This window comes from Notechis scutatus, chromosome 2, assembly GCF_049901735.1.
Source record: "Notechis scutatus isolate UNSWTSFEM ecotype Mainland chromosome 2, rNotScu1.2, whole genome shotgun sequence".
NCBI lineage: Eukaryota > Metazoa > Chordata > Lepidosauria > Squamata > Elapidae > Notechis > Notechis scutatus.
Genome location: NC_142010.1, coordinates 89,672,608 through 89,696,041, shown reverse-complemented (window position 1 = coordinate 89,696,041; position 23,434 = coordinate 89,672,608). Strand labels below are relative to the sequence as shown.

At 40.3% G+C, this 23,434-nt stretch overlaps 1 protein-coding gene across 1 annotated transcript; it reads right to left on the bottom strand.

Annotated features, from left to right (window-relative positions):
• Window positions 1-776: 776 nt before the first annotated feature.
• On the bottom strand, window positions 777-22,417 carry STC2 (stanniocalcin 2). The gene is made up of 4 exons (XM_026688132.2): window positions 20,584-22,417; window positions 18,267-18,409; window positions 12,134-12,345; window positions 777-3,543 (listed from the first exon to the last, which is right to left on the bottom strand). Exons 1-4 carry the CDS (start codon window positions 20,732-20,734, stop codon window positions 3,150-3,152), a joined length of 900 nt encoding a protein of 299 aa, XP_026543917.1. The 5' UTR covers window positions 20,735-22,417; the 3' UTR covers window positions 777-3,149.
• Window positions 22,418-23,434: the final 1,017 nt, after the last annotated feature.

The window sequence follows — 23,434 nt, the reverse complement described above, 5'->3', positions numbered from 1 at the left end:
CCACTTTCTAGAAATATTTCAAAAACTTCCTTGAAAGGTTGGGGGGGGGGGGGCAACCTTGAGAGTGGCTTTTGAGTTTTTGTTTTGAAAACTTTCTTAATCAGTTTAAATAAAACAGGTTTTGTTTCATTCTTTCTAATTTTAACATAGGGATCCAACATTTTTGGTTTGGTCAACCAGACCTCCATTTATTGCTTTTAAGCAGGCTCACTAAACAACCTTATTTTTAGTGGTCTCAGATCTGACTCTGCTCTTCCACAAAAACCTGTGTTTAAAAACTCAGTGGAATGTGATGTATCTTCTGCTACTTTTTATAACGTTTTGTAGAAAAGAATGAGCGATAGATTTTGGTGTGCTCCTACCATGGGAACTCATTCTTACAATTAGAATTATGGGGAAGATGTCATAATGAAGAAAAATTTCTCTAGAATCAGGGTAGGATTTTTCTCATAGAACTAAGCAAGCACTAAGCACTTGCTTAATTATGCCAAAGCAACCCTGAGCAAACTTCCCTTCAAGTAAGTTAAGTTTTGAATGCTCTGGGTCTTTGCCTGAACAAAACTACTGTATATACCCCAAATGATATGCTTTGTTCTGAATTATGTCTATAATTAAAAATAAGTTTTTTTTTGTTAGAGTGTGACTAAGTCCCTTAGTGGACAGCTGACTTTTTTATTTTAAAAATTTCAAGTAAGTAGCTATACACATCTTGATAAAACTATTAGGTTAAATGTACTTGTATATGTTCGAAATGAATGATGATAATAAATAAATGATTGATGCTGTCAATAACTTTATGGAGTGTATAAAATTATATTTTCCTTGATCTAAACAATAACAAAAATGTACTTGTGGCATGAATATATACAACACAGGTCCTGACATATATTTAAATTACCTTAGCCAGCAGTGCTCAGTTCAATTTTTTTAAATGGAGAAAATATAATAATAAATAAAAATGTTAAATATTTACATTAAAAGAATATGTCGAATCAGTAGATGAACACATATATCCAATTTTCACAGAGAGAAAAAAGGAAAATTAGCCTTGTGTGATCTCCCTCCCCCCCAAAATTCTTAACGTTATTTGTGAAACAAATATTAACATCACTAGATCACAGAAGATAAATTATATGCACACTGAGATGATCTGCTGACATTCAATGGTACATACATGTTTAGATTCCCAGATAGACTTCTCAAAGACTGAAATTTAGAAGTTGGGAATCATACTAATAGATCTTTGGGCTTTTTAACTTCTGTGTGATGATTTATTTTGAAGTGGTCACAATTCTTCCTCTATCAGTTCATTTTCAAAAAGGGTACATATCATTTTTCATACATTTCCTTGTTTTAAAGGGTGATTTAGGACTGTGACCATCGTAATCACAAAAACCTGTTTCCCTTCCAAAAAATGCAAATAATGTTTCCTAGCTGCAGCTACAATGCAATGTTCTTATACTTTTTTCTATCTATGTTCATCAAAGAGGAATGGGTTTCATTTGAGATTCCTAAACCTGGTATCTTCATACTTCCATCCACAGCTTCATAGTGGAATTTGAAGTCCATGCTAGGTTGTGGAACAATAATTTTAATTAAGCTGCTCTATTTCTGCAATTTATGACTTATCCAGTCAGTACAATATCAGGACTACCTTTCCATATTCTATGCATATAAACAGCTGCAGCTGACCCAAAGATGTACTAACTAGGAAAATCTTAGGTATGAAACTCTTTGTGAACAAGTAACTTAAGGTCTAGTCTTTCCTTCTAAGATACCTGATTAGCTAACATTGCCTTCTCCAAGCTATGATCATTCAAATGAGTTGGCTTAGAAATAGTACAATCCCCATCCAGCAATATGGGACTTGAAGCTCAACACATCCAAGTTTCTACCTGTTTGGTAAAGTTGGGTATAATACACCCAAAATATTTTAGACAGTCCTGTTTTCCAGAAAGGCTTAACACTTTTCTAAAAGGTTTTAGGAACACCTGCTTCCAGTAAAGTGTTGACTGAAGTTTCAATGTGTAAATATATTGAGTAATTATATGTTCAAATAATAAAAAACAGACATGATTAAAAGCACAATGAAATATAACACACTAAATTGGGACCATGAAAGTTGCAATCCAAACTTACTCAGTGAAATAAGTTCCATTAATTTGACAAAGTTAGCTATATTTCCAAGAAAATGCAATGAGGATGGAGGTATGGAGAAGTGTGCAATTCACATATTTAACCAGATTAAATCATTGTACTGCTTGGTTTGTCCTCACTTCACCGACACTGTTTCTTTAACAGCTACCACATAACGGTGGCCTTTAAAGCTTAAAAACCCTGCAACCCTTGTGATATTGATTTCTGATATAGCATATTAAGAGGTTTTTCATCAAGCCTGAAAAACATGTGAAAAATATGAAAGCCATTTAAATCAGAAGTGGAGTGGGGCTTTTTAGATTTACCCTATTAAAAAAAGAGTTTTGCATAATACTGAACTAGCAGAGAAGGCACATTTGCCTTATCTGGAAGCTGGTTCTGCAATTAACTAATTTTCAAAGGAATGATGGAGGAATAAACTGCCCAAACCAGCACAAGGAAACTTAAGGCAGATGGTGTCACTTAAAAAGGAGCAGAATGTAGGCTCAGAGGATAACTAAGTTTGCAATTGGAAGGCCCCCTTTACCATACTCATTAGTCTTCTTACAAATGCCATGGCAGCCCATGTTATTTACACCCTTATACTTTCTTTAAGAGACTGAATTATGTTACACTTAGTTATATTGAATTTAATCTAAACTAGACAGTCTAAGCCATTAGTGGAGAAATCATAATTTGTATCTATCCCTGATTTAAAAATAATATTGCCAACCCAAACCTACATTATGTTTTTCAAGAAATTAAAAAGGGTTTAAATGAAGACATTTTGTTGCATCTACACATTGAATTTGTTGGATACAATCAGTGACCCAGTCATTGTTTTTCCTCTGTAGCTTATAATACATATGCTGTTGCTGCCCCATAACCCGCAATGCCCTATGCTTGACATAGCCCCCTTATCTTGTAAATATTTTTTGGAATGCCCCTAGATAAAATGAACTCAACGGAGGAAGTTTTTGGTGAAGGGGGAAAGGTTGGGTTGTCTATTCCTTTCACCTTCGGATATCAGAGAAGTCAGAAGGTTCATCTCTCTGTTCAAAGGCCTCATGAGTTGCTTTGGAATTATGACCCCCAGATTTAGTGCGAGCGTGAGCATTCATAGGCAGCCTGCTACCTCTTTCCCCTCTAGGATTTTGAGAATTCTCTCTTGTACCAGACTGAGGGTGAATGACAAGGTTTCCTTGGCCAGTGGATATTCTTGAGACTTCATTTGGCTTTTTCTCAGATTCCAGGGTAGACTCTCCATGTGGAACCACAGTACAGAGGCTCAGGATGGAGCATAGACTTCCCCAATTCTGCTCACACTGGGCCTGGACACTCTGGGTGATGGCCTCTTTGACTTCTTCTCCACAAGTGAGCAATATATTCACCAGATCAACATACGGTCTGAGAAAAAAAATAAAAAGATATAAAGTTATGGAAGAGTAGCAGAAGCACTCAAATTGACTGCAGATCAGTTGCTATATATTTATTATTTTATCCATTAGACCGATAGACCATATTTTCATTAGGAATTGTATGTTTCTGTCTCTGACACACACACGAACACTCCAATTTTATCTACGTTCTCCAATTTTCTCCCTTAGAAAGAAATCTTATAGTGGTTGGCTGGACGTAGAGATAGTGACTAACCCAGACCAGGTTTCCTCCCCTTTCAAGTGGAAATTCTGATCCCCTCATGATTTACTATTTCTCAACCATTACTGGGAAATCACTATCTCAATAGACTATATCATTCTAATGATCATCTAGTAAGTTTGAATTAATCTTTAAAATCCATGACAGCTTTCACTGAAGAAAGCAGAGTTACAAACCAGTGAGCACTACAGGATGCGCAAAATATGTTTTAACAGAAAGCAGAGCAAACTATCATGTTCTAGAATTCTGGTCAACCACTTCATATTGGAGGCAGATCAGCCAGAAAACAAAACCAAGGATTCTTGCATTGCTCTTGAAGATCTATCATGATTATATGTGTCAACTAGGGTAGGCTTGATGTGCAGCACCCACTTTTTCCTTTCTCACCAAAGCATGTACACTGGTCTTCCTGCCCCATCTTCCCAGACCTTTCTGCTCCCTCCGTCATCAGCCAATGCCAATGTCCCAGTCCAGCATATCCCACTATGCCTCTCTTCATATTTCTCCAGTCCTCCTGTCCTTGCCTTACCTTGCTTTAGCTGACACCAATGTATTGGTCTCTTCCTTAGTGCAATGGTCTTGGGAGTGAAGAACATATTTCAAACATGACATGCCTCACCCAGCCTGATCTTCCCACTATCTTCTTACTTTCCTCTCTCTGCCTCAGCTATCTGAAAATCTGACTCCATTTCTCGTGCTTGCTCCACTTTTGAAACACTTCTGCCCAGGACAAGTACATTTTGGTCCATATGCTCACCAAAACAGCCCTATTCTGTTTTGTTAAGCGGATTAAAGCATCCAAATTGCAACTTTCAATTTAGGCCACGGACCATCCAAAACAATTTTATGGAATACTTTATGCATCGAATATTTGCATGTCTCTAGAAGAAAATACAGTATAAACTGCCTACAAAAACAACAACAGTATGATATCTCCACCTACTAATCAATTATCTATGATTATGTATGGTAATTACAAGTAGTGAAAAGGTAATGATTCCTCAAGATTCTTTTCAACTGGATGTAACAACGTTTCATATGATTCTAGATATTAAATGGGTAGTCCACTTTAAATTTCAGCAAATTTATGATGTGACAAGTAATCCCATCGCCACCTTTAGGTTATTTTATCTGCTGCAGAATCTTTTAGGTTAATGAAGGTATTCTGTTTAACTGTAGATTTTATATTGGCAAGAACATTATAATAATCAAGAGGTCTTTTTTGCCCACAAATCTCAGACTTTTCAGTGCTGGGGAATTTGCTCAGTTACTGGTTTTGAGATGAATGACAGAAACTGAATACATTCCAATGTTGAGTCTCTTCCTAGAATTATGGTCCACAAATCTTGCTAATTATCTTCCAAGTCCACATAATATAGGATGACAGCATCAGCCATATAATTGCATGATACTTCAATGTAAGACCACATTTTTCATTAATCTAAGACATAGCAGTTAAACATACGATAAACAGCCAGTAATTTATGTTATTAGTTTCCACTACTCTTCGAATATTTAATATACTGTATGAGCACCATGGCTAATAAAGTATTTGAAATACTTTTATATAATGCTATGAACAACCACTGCAGAAAAATATAAAGACTATAGGTAGTCCTTGAGTTAGGACAGCAATTGAACCTAAGATTTCTGTTGCTAAGCAAAATAGTTGTGAAGTGAGTTTTGCCCCATTTTACTTTTCTTGCCACAGCTGTTAAGGGATTCACTGAAGTTACTTGCTAAATTAATAACAAGGTTAATAAGTCAATTTAACTTCCCCATTGCTTGTCAGGTCACAAAATATGAACACATGACCCTGGGACACTGCAACTGTCATAAATATATGCCAGTTGCCAAATGTACGAATTTTGATCATGTGACCGTGAAGATGCTGCAATGGTTGTTAAGTGTGAAAAATAATCCTAAGTCTCTTTTTTCAGTGCTGGTGTTAACTTTGGTCACTAAATGAATGGTTGTAAGTTGAGAACTACTGGTGGTATAAAAGTCAGTCTCAATTGGCCTATTTTGAATATGTAATTATAGTTTTTTAATATATATATAATTATTTTGAATATGTAATTATAGTTATATATATATTCTTAATATATATATATGGGCTTAAACCTATTATGGGCTCATTAAAGACAGTACCCAGTGAACCCTATGGAGTCAGGATTTTATCAGGAAGCCAAAGCGAAGAAGGAAAAGCAGGGAGTTTCTTTTCGCATCGTGAAGAATGTTGGTTTTTTTCTTTTGTTCTTGTTACAAATGACTTAATCCTCACTAAACTTCAAATTATACTGTTGCTTACAAACACAGTAACAGACGTAGCCTAGATATAGTTTATAGGGGATGGGAAAATCTGGGGAGAAATGGGCAATTCAAGCCTCTTTAAGATGTCATGAAGTATGAGCTGTATATGTGTAAATGAAAAAAAAATTTTTTTTTTCTTAAGCTCCCTACCCCGATCATGGAATATTTCCCAATATTTTCTTTTTAAATGGCATAAATAAAATTATTTCTTAAATGCCATATAAACAAAAAATGTACAGACCTTCACAGTTCCTGTGCACAGATAACTACCCTGTTTCTCCAACAATACGGCCTCCCCCAATAGGAAGTCCCAGCATGTTTAATAGGCATGAAATGAAATTAAGCCCCTCCCCCAAATTAAGGCCTATATTAAAACATGCGAAATGGGGGAATGGTGGGGGCTTGCCATTAGGAAGTACTTTTGTTGCACACCCGGATATGGTGCTGCCTGCGTTGACCCCGATACGAAGTGCCCCACCAACGCTGAGGTCAACATCCAGGCCATCGCTGCCCACCCGCCCAAAGATGCAAGGAGGGGAATTAAGTCACCCCCGAAAAGACGGCCTAGCCATTTTTTGGGCTCAAAAAAATAAATAAGACCCGGCCTTATTATATGAAAAACACGGTATATAATACAATTGCTAATATATATTTCTTACTCCAGGGTGCATTAACCTTTATAGTCACAAAGGAAGAACGTTCCTGCACTTGCTTGCTCTCACTGAGTTCTGACCGGTTGTTCTGGCTCTCCACTAGGCCCTAGCGTCCTGGAACTGGCCAGAAGCAGCACCCACTGATTTAGAGTTATAAAGGATAATTTTAAAATATTATTGCGGTATTTCAACTCTTTGTTTCCCAATTCTGTTTCTTTCTACAAAAATATTAGAAAACTCCATATTTTTCTACTGTTTTACAAATTTTCCAGAATCTTTACATCTTTAGGTCAAGCTAAAGGAAAAATAATTTATTTATTACTGTTGTCTAAAGCCAAGTATTGGAAAGTTGAACATTTGGCCTGAAATTTAAATGCCCTCCCTTTTTGCGGTTAATTATGTGAAGAGGAGAGTAAAATTCCAGCCTTACACAGCATATAAGTAGATTTTTTCTCTCCATTTAGGTCTATGTCTATCTTCTTTCTTTGAATAATTCTTGCAGCAGCGCTTTTTTTTTTTGGCTAAGGAACAGTACAATCCTACTAGAGAAGCCTGCTGTGGATTTTGGGACACGTTCTCTTGTGTGTACTTTGTTTTGTTGGGCCATGATTAGGTGTTGCATCTCACCATCAAATTAAGTGAGTTGGGAAGAGCACATGGCGTTGTCTCCTGGGCCAATTCAGTGATGATGTGCAATCTGTCAGCTTCTCCATCTTGCCACAGAACACTGTCTGCAAACCACTGAACTAAATGATCACATTTAACTACCAGTCATTTATAATTTAGTTGGTTGCCAATTTCATGGAAGGGGCCCACAGAAATCTGAAGGGCGTATTTGTCTCACTCAGCATGCAAGAGGCATTTGTCTTGGCACTCCATGGCAGAATTACTCCAGGAGGCAAAATTACTTAAGACATTATCTCACCCAGCATGCAAGAGCTATTTGACTTGCCACTCCAATGCAGTATCAGTGCTGGCCTGAATGTGAAGCAAAACCTTTATTATCCCTAGCACCACTCCATCTTTCAGGAAAAGGAAACAAATCCCACAACCCTATCTGCCATTAAAAGATGATCCGAGTTATATTCTCTACAGGACGTACATAATGCAACATGTTCCACAAATGAATGATACATTGCTTGCATACAAAGCGTTAAAAAATTCAGGCACATTTGGGTCTGTTGCGGAGATGGCATTCAGCAGGTTCTGACCAGTTCTGGAGAACCAACAGCAGGAATTTTGAGTAGCTCGGAGAACTGGCAAATACCACCTCTGACTGGCCCTGCCCCCATCTATTCTCTGCCTCCCGAGTCCCAGCTGGGTCTTCTTTTGTTGCCCTGCACAGGAGAACAGAGCTGGAAAGCAGGTTGGTGGGGTGGGGAAGGAATAGAGATTTTACAGTATCCTTCCCCTGCCACGCCCACCAAACCACGTCCACAGAACCGGTAGTAAAAAATTTTAAATCCGACCACTGTTGCACTAGGACTATAAGTAAAACACTATATGCCATTTACGTATCACTAAAGTAAACTGCAATGCATTATTACAAATTCTAAGGAATAGCCAGTAAAAAGGATTGTAAAAATGGCTGTAATTCTGAACTAAATAACACATTTGAATGCACAACAGGTGTTCATAAATAGATTCTTGTCAATAAATATATAAGCAATATCAATAGGCCTAGGATTAATTTATTACTGTGTTGTATTTTTGAGGATTCTACTGTTTGCTTTTTGTTGGTTTTAGTTTGGATGGTCTATCTGTTTTTATGGATTTTTTGGGTTTTGTATGCCACCAACAGTCCATTGGAATTGGGTGGCTGTAACAAATATGAATAATCTAATAAACATAAATAAACAAGGCAGATTATTATTTTCTGAAATAATGCAGAGAAAATGGTATCTCTTTTAAGATAAAGTTTTCTGACCTATCTCCATCTTAGAATCAACTACTTAGCGTTGAATTTAACCATACTTCAAAAGATGTAATTATGTCCCCTGATTTTTACTCTTTGACCAGATACCATGTGCAGACAGAAAGTATTACGTAAATGTCACGAACTATTTTATGGTTGATAATATTTTATAATTTGTGACCTTGTACTAAGACATTGTTTTATATATAAGACAAGAACTATACAATTGTAATATGCTACAATTATGCACAAGTTACTGGAAAAAGTTTTTTCAGGATAAACAACTTTACTCCCAAGTTCCTTTGTTGTTTCCATACAGCTATATAACCCTAACCCTTAGCTTACAGATATATGAGTAAAAGGAATTCTGCTCCTACTTCAGAGCAGAAATTCTATTCCATTTCTGCAGCATGAATCTATTTGCAAAGAGCAAAAAAGTTCCACAAGGAAGCATTTTCCAGAACAGATAAGGAGAGTCTATTCTCAAAGAGCAGCATGTGGAGCTGAATGAACACAGTTGCAGCTAAGATCTTCTCCCACGGTGATTCAAGTATTTAGTTTCCTAGTGCCAGTGAGATGATTTTTACTAGTTTTTTATTATTTAATGTATTTGCTGCCCATCTTGCACTTCAAGGCTATACTGAGCGTCTCTACTATCTGTTTAAGAAACACAAATTTATTCCACCTTATCTCCAACACCAAGCAATGCAAAGCAATTAATTAAGTATGGAATTGTAAATGAAGTAAGAAAGAGTACAGGGAGAAGTTATTTCTTCAACAACTGTTGATGTTAATTTTAGAACCATTAAAATGTTTCCAGATTTAATGGTTTAGTTGCTGTCAAAACTACATTATTTTTAAAGGTATTCTGATCCAAATGAATGTCTAACACAGAATTCACTGAAAATTTTAATTTAAAGGGCTCATAACTGTAGGTTTTAAGTATCTGTTTGTTGTCATTCTTGGAGTAGAAAAAATAAGCTTCTGAGTAAGAGATTGGAGGAGTTAAGTAGAGTATTTGTACCTATATTTTGGCAGGTTAGATATTAAAAGTTAAGGTTTCTGCCAGCCATTCACAAAAAGTTGGCTTCAATAGAATTCTACATGTTTTAAGCTTCAGCAAATACTGAGAGGTTATGTGTTGGTGAGGACTGGCATTTTTCTTCATGTGTAAGCCAATTATGCAATATGTGATGCAGCAATCAGAAGCACCCACAGAATACTTACAAACAGCAATGGGAGTGAAAATGTCGAAATGGTGAGCATAATGCAAGCTCCACCTCTTTTTAATATGCTTTCCATGCACATAAAAAGAGTATAAGAGCTCTGTTGGCACAGTGGTTAAAACATGGTATTGCAGGCAAATTCTACCCATAACCTGGAGTTCGATCCTGACAGGGATCAAGGTTGACTCAAGCCTTCCATCCTTCCGAGATCCATAAAACGAGGACACAGATTGTTGGGGACAATATGCTGACTCTGTAAACTACTTAGAGAGAGCTGTAAAGCACTATGAAGCAGTATAGAAATCTAAGTACTGTGTTTCTCCAACAATACGGCCTCCACCAATAGGAAGCCCCAGCATGATTTATTGGCATAAAATCAAATTAAGCCCCTCCCCCAAATTAAGGCCCATATTAAACATGTGAAATGGGGGGAATGGCGGGGGGAGGCTTGCCGTTAGGAAGTACTTTGTTGCATGCCCGGATATGGTGCTGCCTGCGTTGGTGGAGCACTTCATATCGGAGACCTTCCGCCACCGTTAATTTCCCTTCTCCCTTGCTGCCGTAGCGTTACAGCAACGCCGCTGCGTTTGGCGCAGCCACGTGCAGCCAGTCAGGCTCCTCCTGTAACCGGAGCCCTGAGGAGACCTAGCTCAGGCGCTCTGTGGCGCTTTTCCCTTTGCCTTCGATGGTAAAGTGAATTATTTTAAAACCTCCGCTCATCCTATCAGGGCCGTGCGAGCTGAGCAGAGCCGGGAAAGCAAGCCGGGGTGTTTCCTGGTTCTGCCCAGCCCGTACGGCTCTGCTGCCCTGGCGGGATGAGCGGAGGTTTTTAAAATAGTTCACTTTACCTTCTAAGGCAAAGGGAAGGCGGCCACAGGAGCGCCTGAAGCCAAGTATACCAACAACAAAAGGCAAATCCTCAAGGTGGGCTGGAGGGAGGTGGCTACGTGCCCCGGCTGCTTCAATGCAAGGTTCTCTAGCCGAGGCTGACAGGAAGTGCCTCCAGGGCCGTGGCAGGCAAGCCGCGGGTGTTTCCTGGTTCTGCCCAGCGCGCGCGGCTCTGCCACGGCCCTGGCGGGATGAGCGGAGGGCCCGGCGGGAGGCACTCGTTGCCTTGGTGACATTTCGGTGCCTCCGCCGCCTCCTCGCCCATTGCAGGTGGCGGTGGCAAGCGGCGGCGCTTCGCTGAGGGAAAAAGAAGACAGCGCAGCCACCTTGCTTGCTTTCCCACCTGCCCGCCCCAGATGGCCTCAGGAGCGGCGGCAGTGGCAGCAGGCGCGCACACTCCTGCCGGCGAAGGAGGAGAGGCGAGGAAAGAGAAGGGAGTGCGGCAGCAGCGGCTGTCACAGTATCGTCTCATAGCGGGCAAGGCTGGCAAGGAATCTCTATCCCACTCCTTTATCCTCACGACGGGGTCGGCAGTTAACGGTGGCGGAAGGTCTCCCGAACATCCAAGCTGTCGCCGCCCGCCCATCCGAGGATGCAAGGGGGGAATTAAGTCACCCCCAAAAAGACGTCCTAGCCGGTTTTTCGGGGTCAAAAAAATAAGGCCCGGCCTTATTATGTGAGAAACACGGTATTACTGTTATTGCTATAGGACACAAATAGTATAGTTATGCCTGCCATTTTATTTTTTTCTACTCCACTGGTGGATGCCACTGCTTCTTCATATAATAATGTGATTATTTTTTTTCTCTCTTACACAGAAATTCTACACTATGGCCAATTCTCACATTATAATAGGAGCAGATCTATATTCAAACTCGTTTCTGTGTATGAGATAATCTTATTTTTCTTCTTCCTAATGCATCAATCTGAACAATAAGTTACAGAGCAGAGGGTTTTCACATAGCAAATAACCAACAAAAAAGAGAAGCCATTTTATATGAAAAATATGATTTTATTCCATTGCTATAATAAACCTCAGATCTCACTATCGTATCTGAGTATATTAAAGGGAAAAATCTGAGAATGATCATCTATTTACTCAAAAAAGGAAAGGAAGATAGTGGGCAATACATTTTATATAGAAGGATTCTAAAAAATTAGGCACGGCCATTTCAGTTCACCTTTTGTGACATGGCTGCAACTCTACAGGCTATCTATAGCTCATTTGTATCGCTAAATGTTGCAGACTAAAATTTTCCTCTGGTTCAGATGAATAAAATTAAGGGACATGCAACTGTCTGGAACTTACACTAGCAGATTAGATGCTCCCTCTCTTTACTTACTCAAGTTGTAGCAAGTCTTTGAAATGAATCATCTCCACAATGACCTGGACATTCTCTTTGGCTGCAGAGCAGAGATCGTGCTTCTGATAGCATTCTCGCTGTAGCTGGAACACCATTTCTTTGATAGCAGGACATTTGCGACTGATACAACTAAACTTGTGCCGCAAAGCATGTGCCTTGCATCTCAGGGCGTCTTTAATGAAGGATTTCCCCTGAGATGAGAAAAGAAGAAAAAGAACAACTGAACTCATGTCCATTTAGCATATACCTTGTGATCCATCTGCATTTTTCAATTAACACCTGGAAAAGAAGTTGCTTATTTACTCTTAAAAGACACGGGTATCAAACTTAATTGCTTCAAGTGATGTATCGTGACATTTTTTGCCTTTGCGCAGCCAGGGTGGGCGTGGCCTATGTGTGATGCATCCGGCCCCTGGACTGCCAGTTTGATAGGCTTGTTCTAAGATAACAAATATTTTCCTCTAATCCCAATCAGATAATTATTTCCATCTTTGGTTATAGCAGGTGCTCAGTATCTGCCAGACATTTAACCTTCATTAATATCTACCCTTCCTTTGCTGATGCCTAAACCAAGCAATTCTGAAAGTATAGGGGGAAAGAGAGGTTAGAGGGCTATTAAAAAAAAACCTGCTCCCCAAGAGCAACCCTTTTGTGAGGCAAATTCTGGAAACCATATTTACCACTTGGGCTCCTTGTGGCAGGAGGAGGCGGGCCCTTGGTGTTGGCGGTAATAATGAGGGCAATTTCAATCCCAAAATTCTGGGGGGTTTTGCCATAAAAATAAAATTTTATTTCATTTTTAATACCCTGTCTTTATTATTTGTATAAATAAAGCAGGAAACACATTCAACACACCTTATTCCTCTTATTTTTCCCAGAACAACAAATCTGTGATGTGAGTTGGGCTGAAACAATGTGACTGGCCCAAAGTCAGCATTCATGGTTAAGACAGGACTAGAACTCTGTGTCTTGGTTTTTAGTCTGGTGCTGTAACCACTAGACCAAACTGTCTCTTTTAATGTCTTCCATCCTGCAAATTCTAACTAGCCAGCAATATAAGAATTTCAGAAAATGGTGTAAGACACAGCAGAATTGTTCCTCTTATTAATGATACTTGGAAAGTTATACATAGGCATTGGATATGATTGTAACATATCCTGGTGAGGAATAGTTAATTCAAAACCAATGCATTATCTTAATGGCAATATAGAGTTCTCATTTTCATGCCAGCAGAAAATCTCTCCATGAGACTGTGAGACTATGTTGTGATAGTTTGGTACAAAAATACTGATCTGCCATTACTATTATTGTTGTGCTGTTGCATCCTTCTGGAAGCTGACCTGCCAAGCTGACATTACTCATTATCCTATTGTGTAGCGTCTTCACTATTTCAATAGTCTGAAATCAAGCAGTAGCATGTAACTAACATTCTTTGGGTAGCTGTTGTTGTCAATAGTTACACTGTCCTAGTGCCCTGCTTGCCACCTGTCATGCCTAGCAGGTGAAAGCAACCCTTTCAACTTTTCACAATGTATTTGAGTGATCCTGTCCTTATTACTGTGGAAAATCCAACTAATGCACTATTTTTTATTTATTTATTTATTTATTTGATTTGCCAATTGTTTACAAGATAATAAGTATAAATGTATACATAGTTGTGAATACATGAAATGGTTACATATAAGAAAAATAAAAGAATAGGAGAAACAATAGGACAGGGACGGTAGGCACATTGGTGCGCTTATGCACGCCCCCTACAGACCTCTTAGGAAAGGGGTGAGGTCAATAGTAGACAGTCTAAGGTTAAAGTTTTTGGGGTTTGGGGAAGAAACTACAGAGTCGGGTAGAGTATTCCAGACATTGACCACTCTATTGCTGAAGTCGTATTTCCTGCAATCAAGTTTGGTGCGGTTTACTTTGAGTTTGTATCTATTGTGTGCTCTTGTGTTGTTATGGTTGAAGCTGAAGTATTCATTGACAGGTAGGACATTGCAATGTATGATTTTGTATACCATGCTTAAGTCAGACCGAGGACGGCGTAATTCAAGGTTTTCTAGTTCTAGAATTTCAAGTCTGGTGGCATAAGGTATTCTACAGCGAGTAGAGGAGTGGAGAACTCTTCTTGTGAAATATTTCTGGACTTTCTCAATTGTGCTAATCAAGTAAGCTCCAGGAAGCAGACTGCAATCCCAGTCCCGTGCTATTGAAGAGCGTCTAGGAAGAGACCCTGATTTTATACAGTGTGAGAGAACTCCTGCTCAAATGAGGCTCTCCAAATCTACTTCACACAACTTTCAGAAATGATGCAAAGATGAAAAGAGACTGCAAGGAGAACAAAAGTCTAATGTGTCCATGCCACTTGTTTGTTCCCTTCAGGACTCTGCTTGCTCACTTTCACTGTTTGGATAAGCTTTTCAGAGTTACTCAGACAAACTGGAAAATACTTCATTCATCATGATCATGGAGGGAAATGAGGCTCTGTTGAAAAATTGAGTTTTCCGAGTTTAAAGCTTCATCACAACCTGAAGCTAAAAAGATTCCACAGTTCTGCAGAACCCAGTGAGTTGATTTACCAATGTGCAAAGCAATCTTGCTATTAGTTGACCTCTGTGAGGCTCACGCCTCCCCATCCCACCCTGGTTGGGGCCAAATCAAGATCTGAACAGGGATTTATTTTCCACTCTGGAGAAAAACCTTGATGATAATGGTAATTGGCAAGAATCCGATTCCGATATTAAATTGGTAGCACAACTAGTACCACAGTAATGCTCTTGAAAGGTAGCCAGTATATAATGGATGGATTCACCCATTGCACAATGCCATGTTTGTTCATGGCTTAACATAATTATGTGGGCCCATCCATTATAGAGATAATGACAGAAAACCTTTGATATACTGTACCATATTTTAGCCCTTAGAAAGATGATTTTAAGGTATATTTCAATTGTTAGAGGAATCATGGAAGTTGAAGGAGGTAAAAGAAGACTAAAATGATTTTTTAGTTTTTAGAAGACGGGGATTTGCATCCTAAATATCTTCTTCCGCACTCTGGAGGTTAAGTAATGCAATGTGGCTTTTCTCTTCAGAGGCACAATCCTAGTCATGTGTGGAAATAAACCCAAATGAATATAGTGATGCTTCCCAATGAAAAACAGTTATCCTATGCATTGACTAAGTCCATTAAATTCAGTAAGATTTGTGGACAAGTAAGCATATATTCTAGGACTGAGGTTCTTTCTCTTCTAATCATTAGTCTATTTCTCTCTTCCTCATTTTTTCCTTTTGCCCATGACCATCCAGATAAACTTTTTGATGCTAAAAAAGATCTCCCCCCAAGCCCAACTAACAGCATTCTGATATGAATGTAGATTGATGGGAATATTTCTTTTTTAACTTCTGCAAAAGGTTAGGAAGAAGATGGAAGCCTTAAAAAATTACAGAATGTCTGATTCGCTTCTAACTACACTTGTCACAGATGCAAGGAACAACTAAGCAAAGTACTAATTTAACTCCACCTCCTTTTGCTGCCAATTCTGAAAGTCAGCCATACTTCAGCGATAAACTATGTTTTGAATAACTGGATTATTTTTGCTGAATAGGACATGGCGTGCGATCCCTCCTTTTAAAACTTTTTCTCCTCATCCTAGCTAATGAGCAGTCAGTCACTAATCAATAAGACATACCGGTAGAAGCAGGGGTGTCTGCTACAGGTTCGCCCGGGTTTGGGAGAACCAGTAGCTAATGTTATGGCCGGTTAAGAGAACTGCCAAATCCCACCCCTGGCTGCCCCTCTCGCCCACTCAGGAGTCTCCACGCAGCCTGCTTTGGATGCGAGGTAAGTGCAGGGCTCATGCGGAGACTCCGGAAGACCGGAAACAGGGGAGTCTGTTTTTGCACTCCCAGAGGCTTGAGGAAAGCCTCTGGAGCCTGGGTATGGTGAAACACCCCCCCAAATGATGAAGGAGGCTGACTAGGCCATACTCCCCCAGCAATCAGGCAGAGAACCCGTTGCTGAAATTTTGCCCACCCCTGGGTAGAAGCTAACTTTCTTTTTCCTACTCCAATTTTATGGCAATATAATTTTATCTGTTAAACTGGAACTTCTTCTGTTGATCCTTCATTTCTTAAGCAGATTAGATTCAAATTGTTTTTGCCTTATAAAACTACCGTGCATTTGAAGGGAAAGATACTCTCTGGTAATCACTGACAAAATATTTTATTCCGTTAGTTTGGTTTTGTAATAACAAAGGAAGAAATTTCATTATTTGGAATGTATAAGATATTATTTTGTCATAGAAACAGTCAGCAAGAATATGAAAAATATTGAAATGACACTTGAATAAACATACTGTTACTTAGATTTCTTTACTTAAAAATATTATGGGATAATGCGCTATAAACTTAAACCTATTAATTTGGAAGGAAACTTTCATTGTTATATTTTTGGAAAAGCAAACAAAAGATTTCTATAAAAATCTGTTTTTAAGTCCCTAGTTTAAACTTTTAATTATCAATGCACGTTCTGTAAATTGCCAGTCAAGCCAAATACATCTGACCAATGCAATCTTTTTCCCAGAAATGGGAAAATTGTTGTACCAGGCATAATAACAGGATGCTTCAACAATCTACAGTTTGGAGAGAAAATGAGAGAGGCAAACTTAATATCAGATTCTTGCTAAGGAATGTACTTAGATGTTGGTGGGCTGCCAAGGAATCACTAGAATAAAGCAGCAGAGACAGTTACTTCCAATGACACTGTGGCTCGGTATTCATCTGCAGAAATGAATTCAACTGATCATATAAAGGGAGTCAGAGATAAGATTGAGCAAAAGAGAATTCCTCACTTGGTGTCCTTGGCCTGAGGCATCCAGAATAAATCCCTTTCCATTTTAATGTGCCAAGAAGCACCGAGGGCCCAGTCACTTTAGTAGTGTTTCAACTTCAGGTCTTTAAGCTAAATTGAAAATGCCGGCACTTCAAAGCAGCAAGAGCAAGATGACATTAAAGGATGACCCACTGTTATATTATTGCATTATCATCCAGAATTAATTTGTTTAAAATGTCACTATGGCTTGGATCTGCCATACTAATTTGTACCTGGAACAATGAGATTTCCAAACCAATAGCTCTTCTCCTAAATTCACAAGGGCATCTATTATATTGTTTAGGCATGTGCTGATTTTTTCCCCCTCTTCATCCAGGCTTCCTCTGTGTGAATGTTATAAATAAATAGTTCTATATTCCTTCCCTCCTTGTAATATGTTTTCATATTGTTTGTATTTATTGTACTATTTTAATATTTCTAATTGTAAACTACCTAAGAAAGAGGCTGCATGAGATATATAATAGTAAGATCAAATAACTAAGGAATATCAATAAAAGAGAATATTTGTAGCTCAGGGTTGAAATGAGGGGTCCATGGTGCTCTTTGAGCTTATTTTCTTGCAGACATTTCAATACCATAACTAGGTGCAAGCTCAGAGAGCACCAAAGACCCCTCAAATAAGCAATATTGGATGGGAAAAAGTATAATCCAAACCTATTGTTTGCACTGGATCAGTGATGCATCCTTAACACAGGAGGCAAAGTACTTTTCAAACCAAATAACAGTTTTCTTTAGCAATGGGACTTTCTACTATGTAGTCTTTTCACAACTATTTGTAGGCTGAAAATTATTTCCCATATACATTAGCCTACCCTCAATCAGCCCTTTGCTAAGGAGATGATGTGTATTTGATGTTTCACATACAGTAATAAAACTGTATAATTCTGTAATATCCATTCTTATTTTATCTATAGATCTAAAGGCTCCATATGTGGAATTATGATTTAACTGGAAGGGCTTGAAAGGGAGCTGCAGTATACCTCATGGCACTAAAAGAGGGTTGAATAGGTGATAAAGGTCAGATGGATTAAAAGAGAATATTTACAAAGAATTAACATTCTACATTGTAAGTATATTCTGTTCAAGGAAGTTTGAAACCTGACTGGTTGCTCTGTTTGATTAAAACCTTAACTAGTAATTTTCATAAAAATCCATACTATTTTATACTTTCATATTAGCTGATTCTGGGTCTAGTTATCTATGCCTCAAATTGTTGCATTTGCTTACCTGGGCATCAAACTTTCCAGCATTGTGGAGAAATGTCATGCAGATCTCATGCAAACCTCGAATCTCACAAGAGTTGTTTTCAAAGCATTCAAATACACTGCAGCCAACATCACCAGCACTGACCAGGCAGTGCTGGATTTCAGCTGAAAATGAACAGTCACCACAGTAAATGTCTACAACTATTATATATACCTGTAGGCAAAAGAATACTTGTTAACAACTTCTTCATTTCAAAAGGGGAACAGAATAGTAATGTAGGAGATTTTATTGCTTTGCAAACAACTATATATGATCAAAAGAAAAAGTCACTGTTAAATCCATATCTGAACTAATTTAATGACACAAGTCAATATGATGCAGTACTTTAAATTATTACACTGAACTGGAGAGACAAGTTAAAGTCCCCACCCAGGTCATGAAAATCACTGGGTAGTCACAAAAATCACTGAGTGAACTCTCATTTTAATCTACCTCAAAGGGTTGTTGTATAGATAAATGGAATGAGATTCAAGAATACCTTTTTCATCATCATGTAAGATAATTAAAAATATTGGGTTGATTTGATCATTGTGAATTAAGATTCAAAATTAGCTCAAAGAAAACTGCATCTGATAAAGTTATGCAACTATTTATTGGGTCTTCTTATCTGAACCAGTGTCCCCAAATACTTCCTTTAAAGTGCATTTTGAAATTAGTGAAACCATTCACAAAGTTTCAGGTAAATTTTCAGGTCAGAGCTCCCCACTGCTAATTTTCTGGTTTCCTTGACTACTCTTGAAAGTGGGTTATATTTTTTTCTATTCTATGAATAACCCTAACCCTAACCAGCCTACAACAACATTGTGTTAAATTAGTTAAATATCAAAGTGAAACCCTGATCAATGACAACAGTAATAGAAAAATTAGACATTCTACAACCATCTCCTCCAAGGATATTCAAGATACAGAATACTCCAGAGATTTCCTTCTGATTAACATTACAAGAAACAGGAATGTCTAAAAGGCCAAGTACAAGCCAATTCTGGGATTACTTGCATAGAAATAGAATACTGCAAAAGAAATAATGCAGCTAACTCCTCCTTTAAGGGGTGGGAAGGAGATCTGACCAGAGCCTTAAAAAGCAAAAGGAGATATTGCCTTCTTTTCAACGAGGCTGCCTGCGCTGTTTTATACAGAAAGGGGAAGCTGCACATTAGCTAAGAGTTTCTTCGTCCAGCGTTGTGTAAGTGTGTAGCTTGGATTTAGGTGTTTTTAGCTTTACGCTGGCACCGAGTCCGATGCAGGAGTTCCGTTCACATGCCCCGGCCTCCGCGGGCTGAGCGCTTCCTGGAGGAGTGATTCACGTGTGAACGCAGTTGTCTACTTCTGACATCAGGAGCGTCTATATATCCTGCCTGACCTGTGAATAGCTGAAAGACTTGGGCAGCCAGCGCCCCTACTGTGAACAAGTGAGGAATAAACCGGGAAGGGGGTCTCCCAAATGTCTTTCCATTTATGCTAGGCAAAGGACCCGGTAAGGTTATTTAAAAAAATCAAAAAGGCCGGGAGAAACTACTACTAGTTGGATGACCTCGCTTGCTGCCGAAAAAGGATTTTCAGGACTTTTGTTCAATCTGAACGTCTCCCCGCTTCTGCATTAAACCTGCGCCGATGCCTTGTGTCCTCCCCTCCTTCTGCCTTCCTTTTATTTAAAGGATGGGAGCTGGGCAGTTTAAGACGTGCAAAAAGCAAACATAGTTCTGCAAGTTGCCCTTTTATTTTAAAGCAGAGAAAGAGAGCGGGGTGGGGGTGGGGGGGTGGAGCGCCCTCCTTCCGATGGAAGGTTCACAGGCGTCACTACGATATTGCATTCCCTGTGGGACGACTTTCTTTGCCTAGCTAGAAGATGGAAGGGTTGCCTCTATTACAGTAGTTCAAATGGTGGAACACGTGCTTGGCTGGCTAGCCAGAGCTTCCAAGCTGCTAGAAGCACTTCTATTTCCTTCGCTGACTTCTGCTTGTCACTCCCAGCGCCTATATGAACGATGCTTATCACCTAGCGACGCAACTCCTATCTCTGGCACACGCTGCACCGAAGTCGAATATATATATTCGCATACATACACACATCGAATATATATATACACACATACATACACACACATACACATATATATATATACACACACACACACACATATATATATACACACACATACATATATAAAACATATAAAAATCCCCGCACGCCTGGTTCTGGCCTTAACCCGCAGCTTCCTCGCCTCAGAAACCGAACCATGCCCGGATGCGTTTTGCTCCTCAAGAAATAACCGCGTACCTGAATTTTGCAGAGACATCCGCCCTTTTTGCTGAGGAGCTCTGTCCTGGGCACCTTCCGGAGGATGCGTGGCTTCGGTGCCCACCACCGCATCCACACTTGCAAAGACCAGCGCCAGGGTCACCAATTTCCGTAAGCACTCTGCACACATGGTCCTTGTGTGTACCCAAACCACGCCGACTGGAGGCCGCCAAGCCCCCCGCCCGCCCTTCTCTCTCGGCTTCTTTTGCGAAAGACCCAGAATCTCCTACCGTCCCAACTACGCAGAGAAGCTCTGCGAAGCGAACGCCGCTGATAGAAGTACTGAAAGTGGCCCGGAGGGGCAACGGATGGTTCCTCAAATACGTCTCAAAGCTCGGGTGTCACTTGAATGAAGGAGTCCAGCAGATGTTGTCCGCCAACCCGACCAACCGGAGCCTCTATTTCACTCTGACACCACGCTCGGGGGCGTGGCCTCCCCCAAAGTATTACTACGCACTCCAGGGAGCAGAGATTATATCTCGGGATGCGAAGTTGCTGCATCGAACTGCAGGTTGCAAAAGCAAGCGGCGGCGGTCGCGTTAAAGAGATCGCCACAAAGCCAAGGGCTTTGCATCGTATGCAAGATCGGCGGGAAAAGGCACGCTATTGCAGTGGAAGAGAACAGGATTTGGAGTGATTAAAATCCCCTCCTCCATTAATTTAGTGTACCCCTCTCTTTACGTAAGCAGGAGACCATACCCACCGGTGATGCTAGCAGAATTTTTTGAGGGGCAAGGTAGACAAAGGACACTAGTTCATAGGAATTTCTTTAGGTAAATGGAAGATTCTCTTGTCTTGTGTAACAGCACACTGAATTAGTACGAATAGCAAAAGGCGAGACCTGGTGGGTAGGTTGCCAAGATCCAATTTCGAACGAGAGACAGCATTATGGTGGTAAGAGAACCCTAAAAAGCATTTGCAACCTTGCTCGGGTTGCTCTGAAAAGGAAGGGAAAGACGGCTGAGATCCACTTGAGTTTCTGGATCCGACCAGGACTCTAAATCGGGAAACGCGCGCACAATACTCATGCACGCCCAGGTTGATGGTACGAGCAGCCTTGGGATAATCTGGATTCATTTTCTTTATAACTTAGTTGGCAACACGAGCCAACTGCCTTAGAACTCCTGTTCCCTTCCCTGAAACGGGGTGGGAGGGCTTGTGCCTCTTTACTGAATGGAAAAATAAAGATGGACAATGTTCCAATGGGGGGGGGGGGGAAAGTTGGGTTTGCTCCATATGGAACCATCTCCATCCCCGATCTTATCGCGCTCCCGGTCACGAGGATTTCAATTTGCAGGCCTGCGGATTATTATTGGGGAGGGGAGGGGGGGGGGCGGGAACAGATGAAAGAAACCTTTTCTTCTGTAACTTCACCGCAGTCGTTGCATCATCTGTTTTATACTCACGGATTTGCTTTAAAAAAAAAAAGTCCTCCCCTCCTCCCCCCACCCTGGTCCGCTTGGAACCTGAAGCAATTGAAACCACTTCTAAGGACGGTGAAGTGGGTCCCACTTCGCAAACCTTCCGGGCTGAGTCATCATCCGGCGTCCGCTAAGTGCAAACTATCGATACCGTCGATTCAAATCAAGCGGCCACCTCCCCGTTTGCTTAGAGAACAAGGCGGGAAAAGCAGGTGGCGGCGGCGTTGGCGTTGATGGGTTGCGGGAGCGCGCCTAGTTTTTAACCCTCTCCCGCCTTCCTGCATTGAAGCTGCGGCAACCGACTTGGGAAATTTCATCAGACACGCCACCAACTTCTTGCCTCCAGCGCTGTACTGCGAGGGAAAGGCGACGCGGACTCCCCGGGCCTGTCTGGCTAGTGCGAGTTAAGCTGCGAGCCGAAGAAGAGGAGGAAAAAGAGCAGGCGGCTCGGTCCCGGCGCTCTAGGATAGGGCCGGGCCGAGCTGACTTGCCGGAGGAGGAGGGGCGGCGCAGCGCATGGAAGAATGTCTTCAGCTGCTGCTGCCGCCGCCGCCGCCGCCGTGGTTCTCTCCTGCTCCCAGCTGTCAAAATGCAGTTGAGAGAATCCACTCACACCTCCAGCAGCAAGCGGTGCTCTGGGAGGAAGACGTGACGCTGCGCGGCAGAGCCATGGAGGTCCCTTCAACTCCCCCGCCTCCGCCTCATCCAGCGCCAGGCATAGAAACCACGCTTCCTTTCAAGCCGCCTCCTGTACAAAGCATCACAAAGTTTCTTTGTTAAGATTTTTTTTTTCCAGGCCCTGCGTTGTGGAGAGAGAGAGAGAAGAGGGGAGGATAATTCGGGGGAAGATTATTTTGTGCACTTTGGCTTTTTATTTATCATGGATCCCACGTGATTCCTTCCCATAGTGACCTGCCTTTGCAAAAACCATTAAAAGCCGAAAATAATTGTTGTATGCCACAAGCCAGCACTCAGAACAGTAGCAGTTTAAAACAATAGACAAAGGCTGCCGAGTGCAGTGTTTAATTAAAAGCAAGCCTGGAATAGAATTGTTAAGACACTTCTGAATGCTAGTAAAGATGTGTTTTTTTGCATATAGGGAGAGGGGATATTAAAAAAAAAAAAACTGGGCCGCCATCACTGAAAAAGGCCTATGTTCAAGAGATTAACATGCCACCATATTCTAATATAGTTCCCCAGTCACGTCCCCAGTATGTATGACTGAATTGAAAAAAATATATTTTGAAAAAAGATGGAAGATTTACAGGTTTAACCAGACTCACAAAAAGAAGGTGAAGTTTACTATAAATGCCCATCGGTAGTTTACTCTGCTAAATACGCTTAGATTTGGATTCATTTAAAACTTGGTGCTTTCACCTTGTTAACTGAAAACACAATCAAAAGACCTT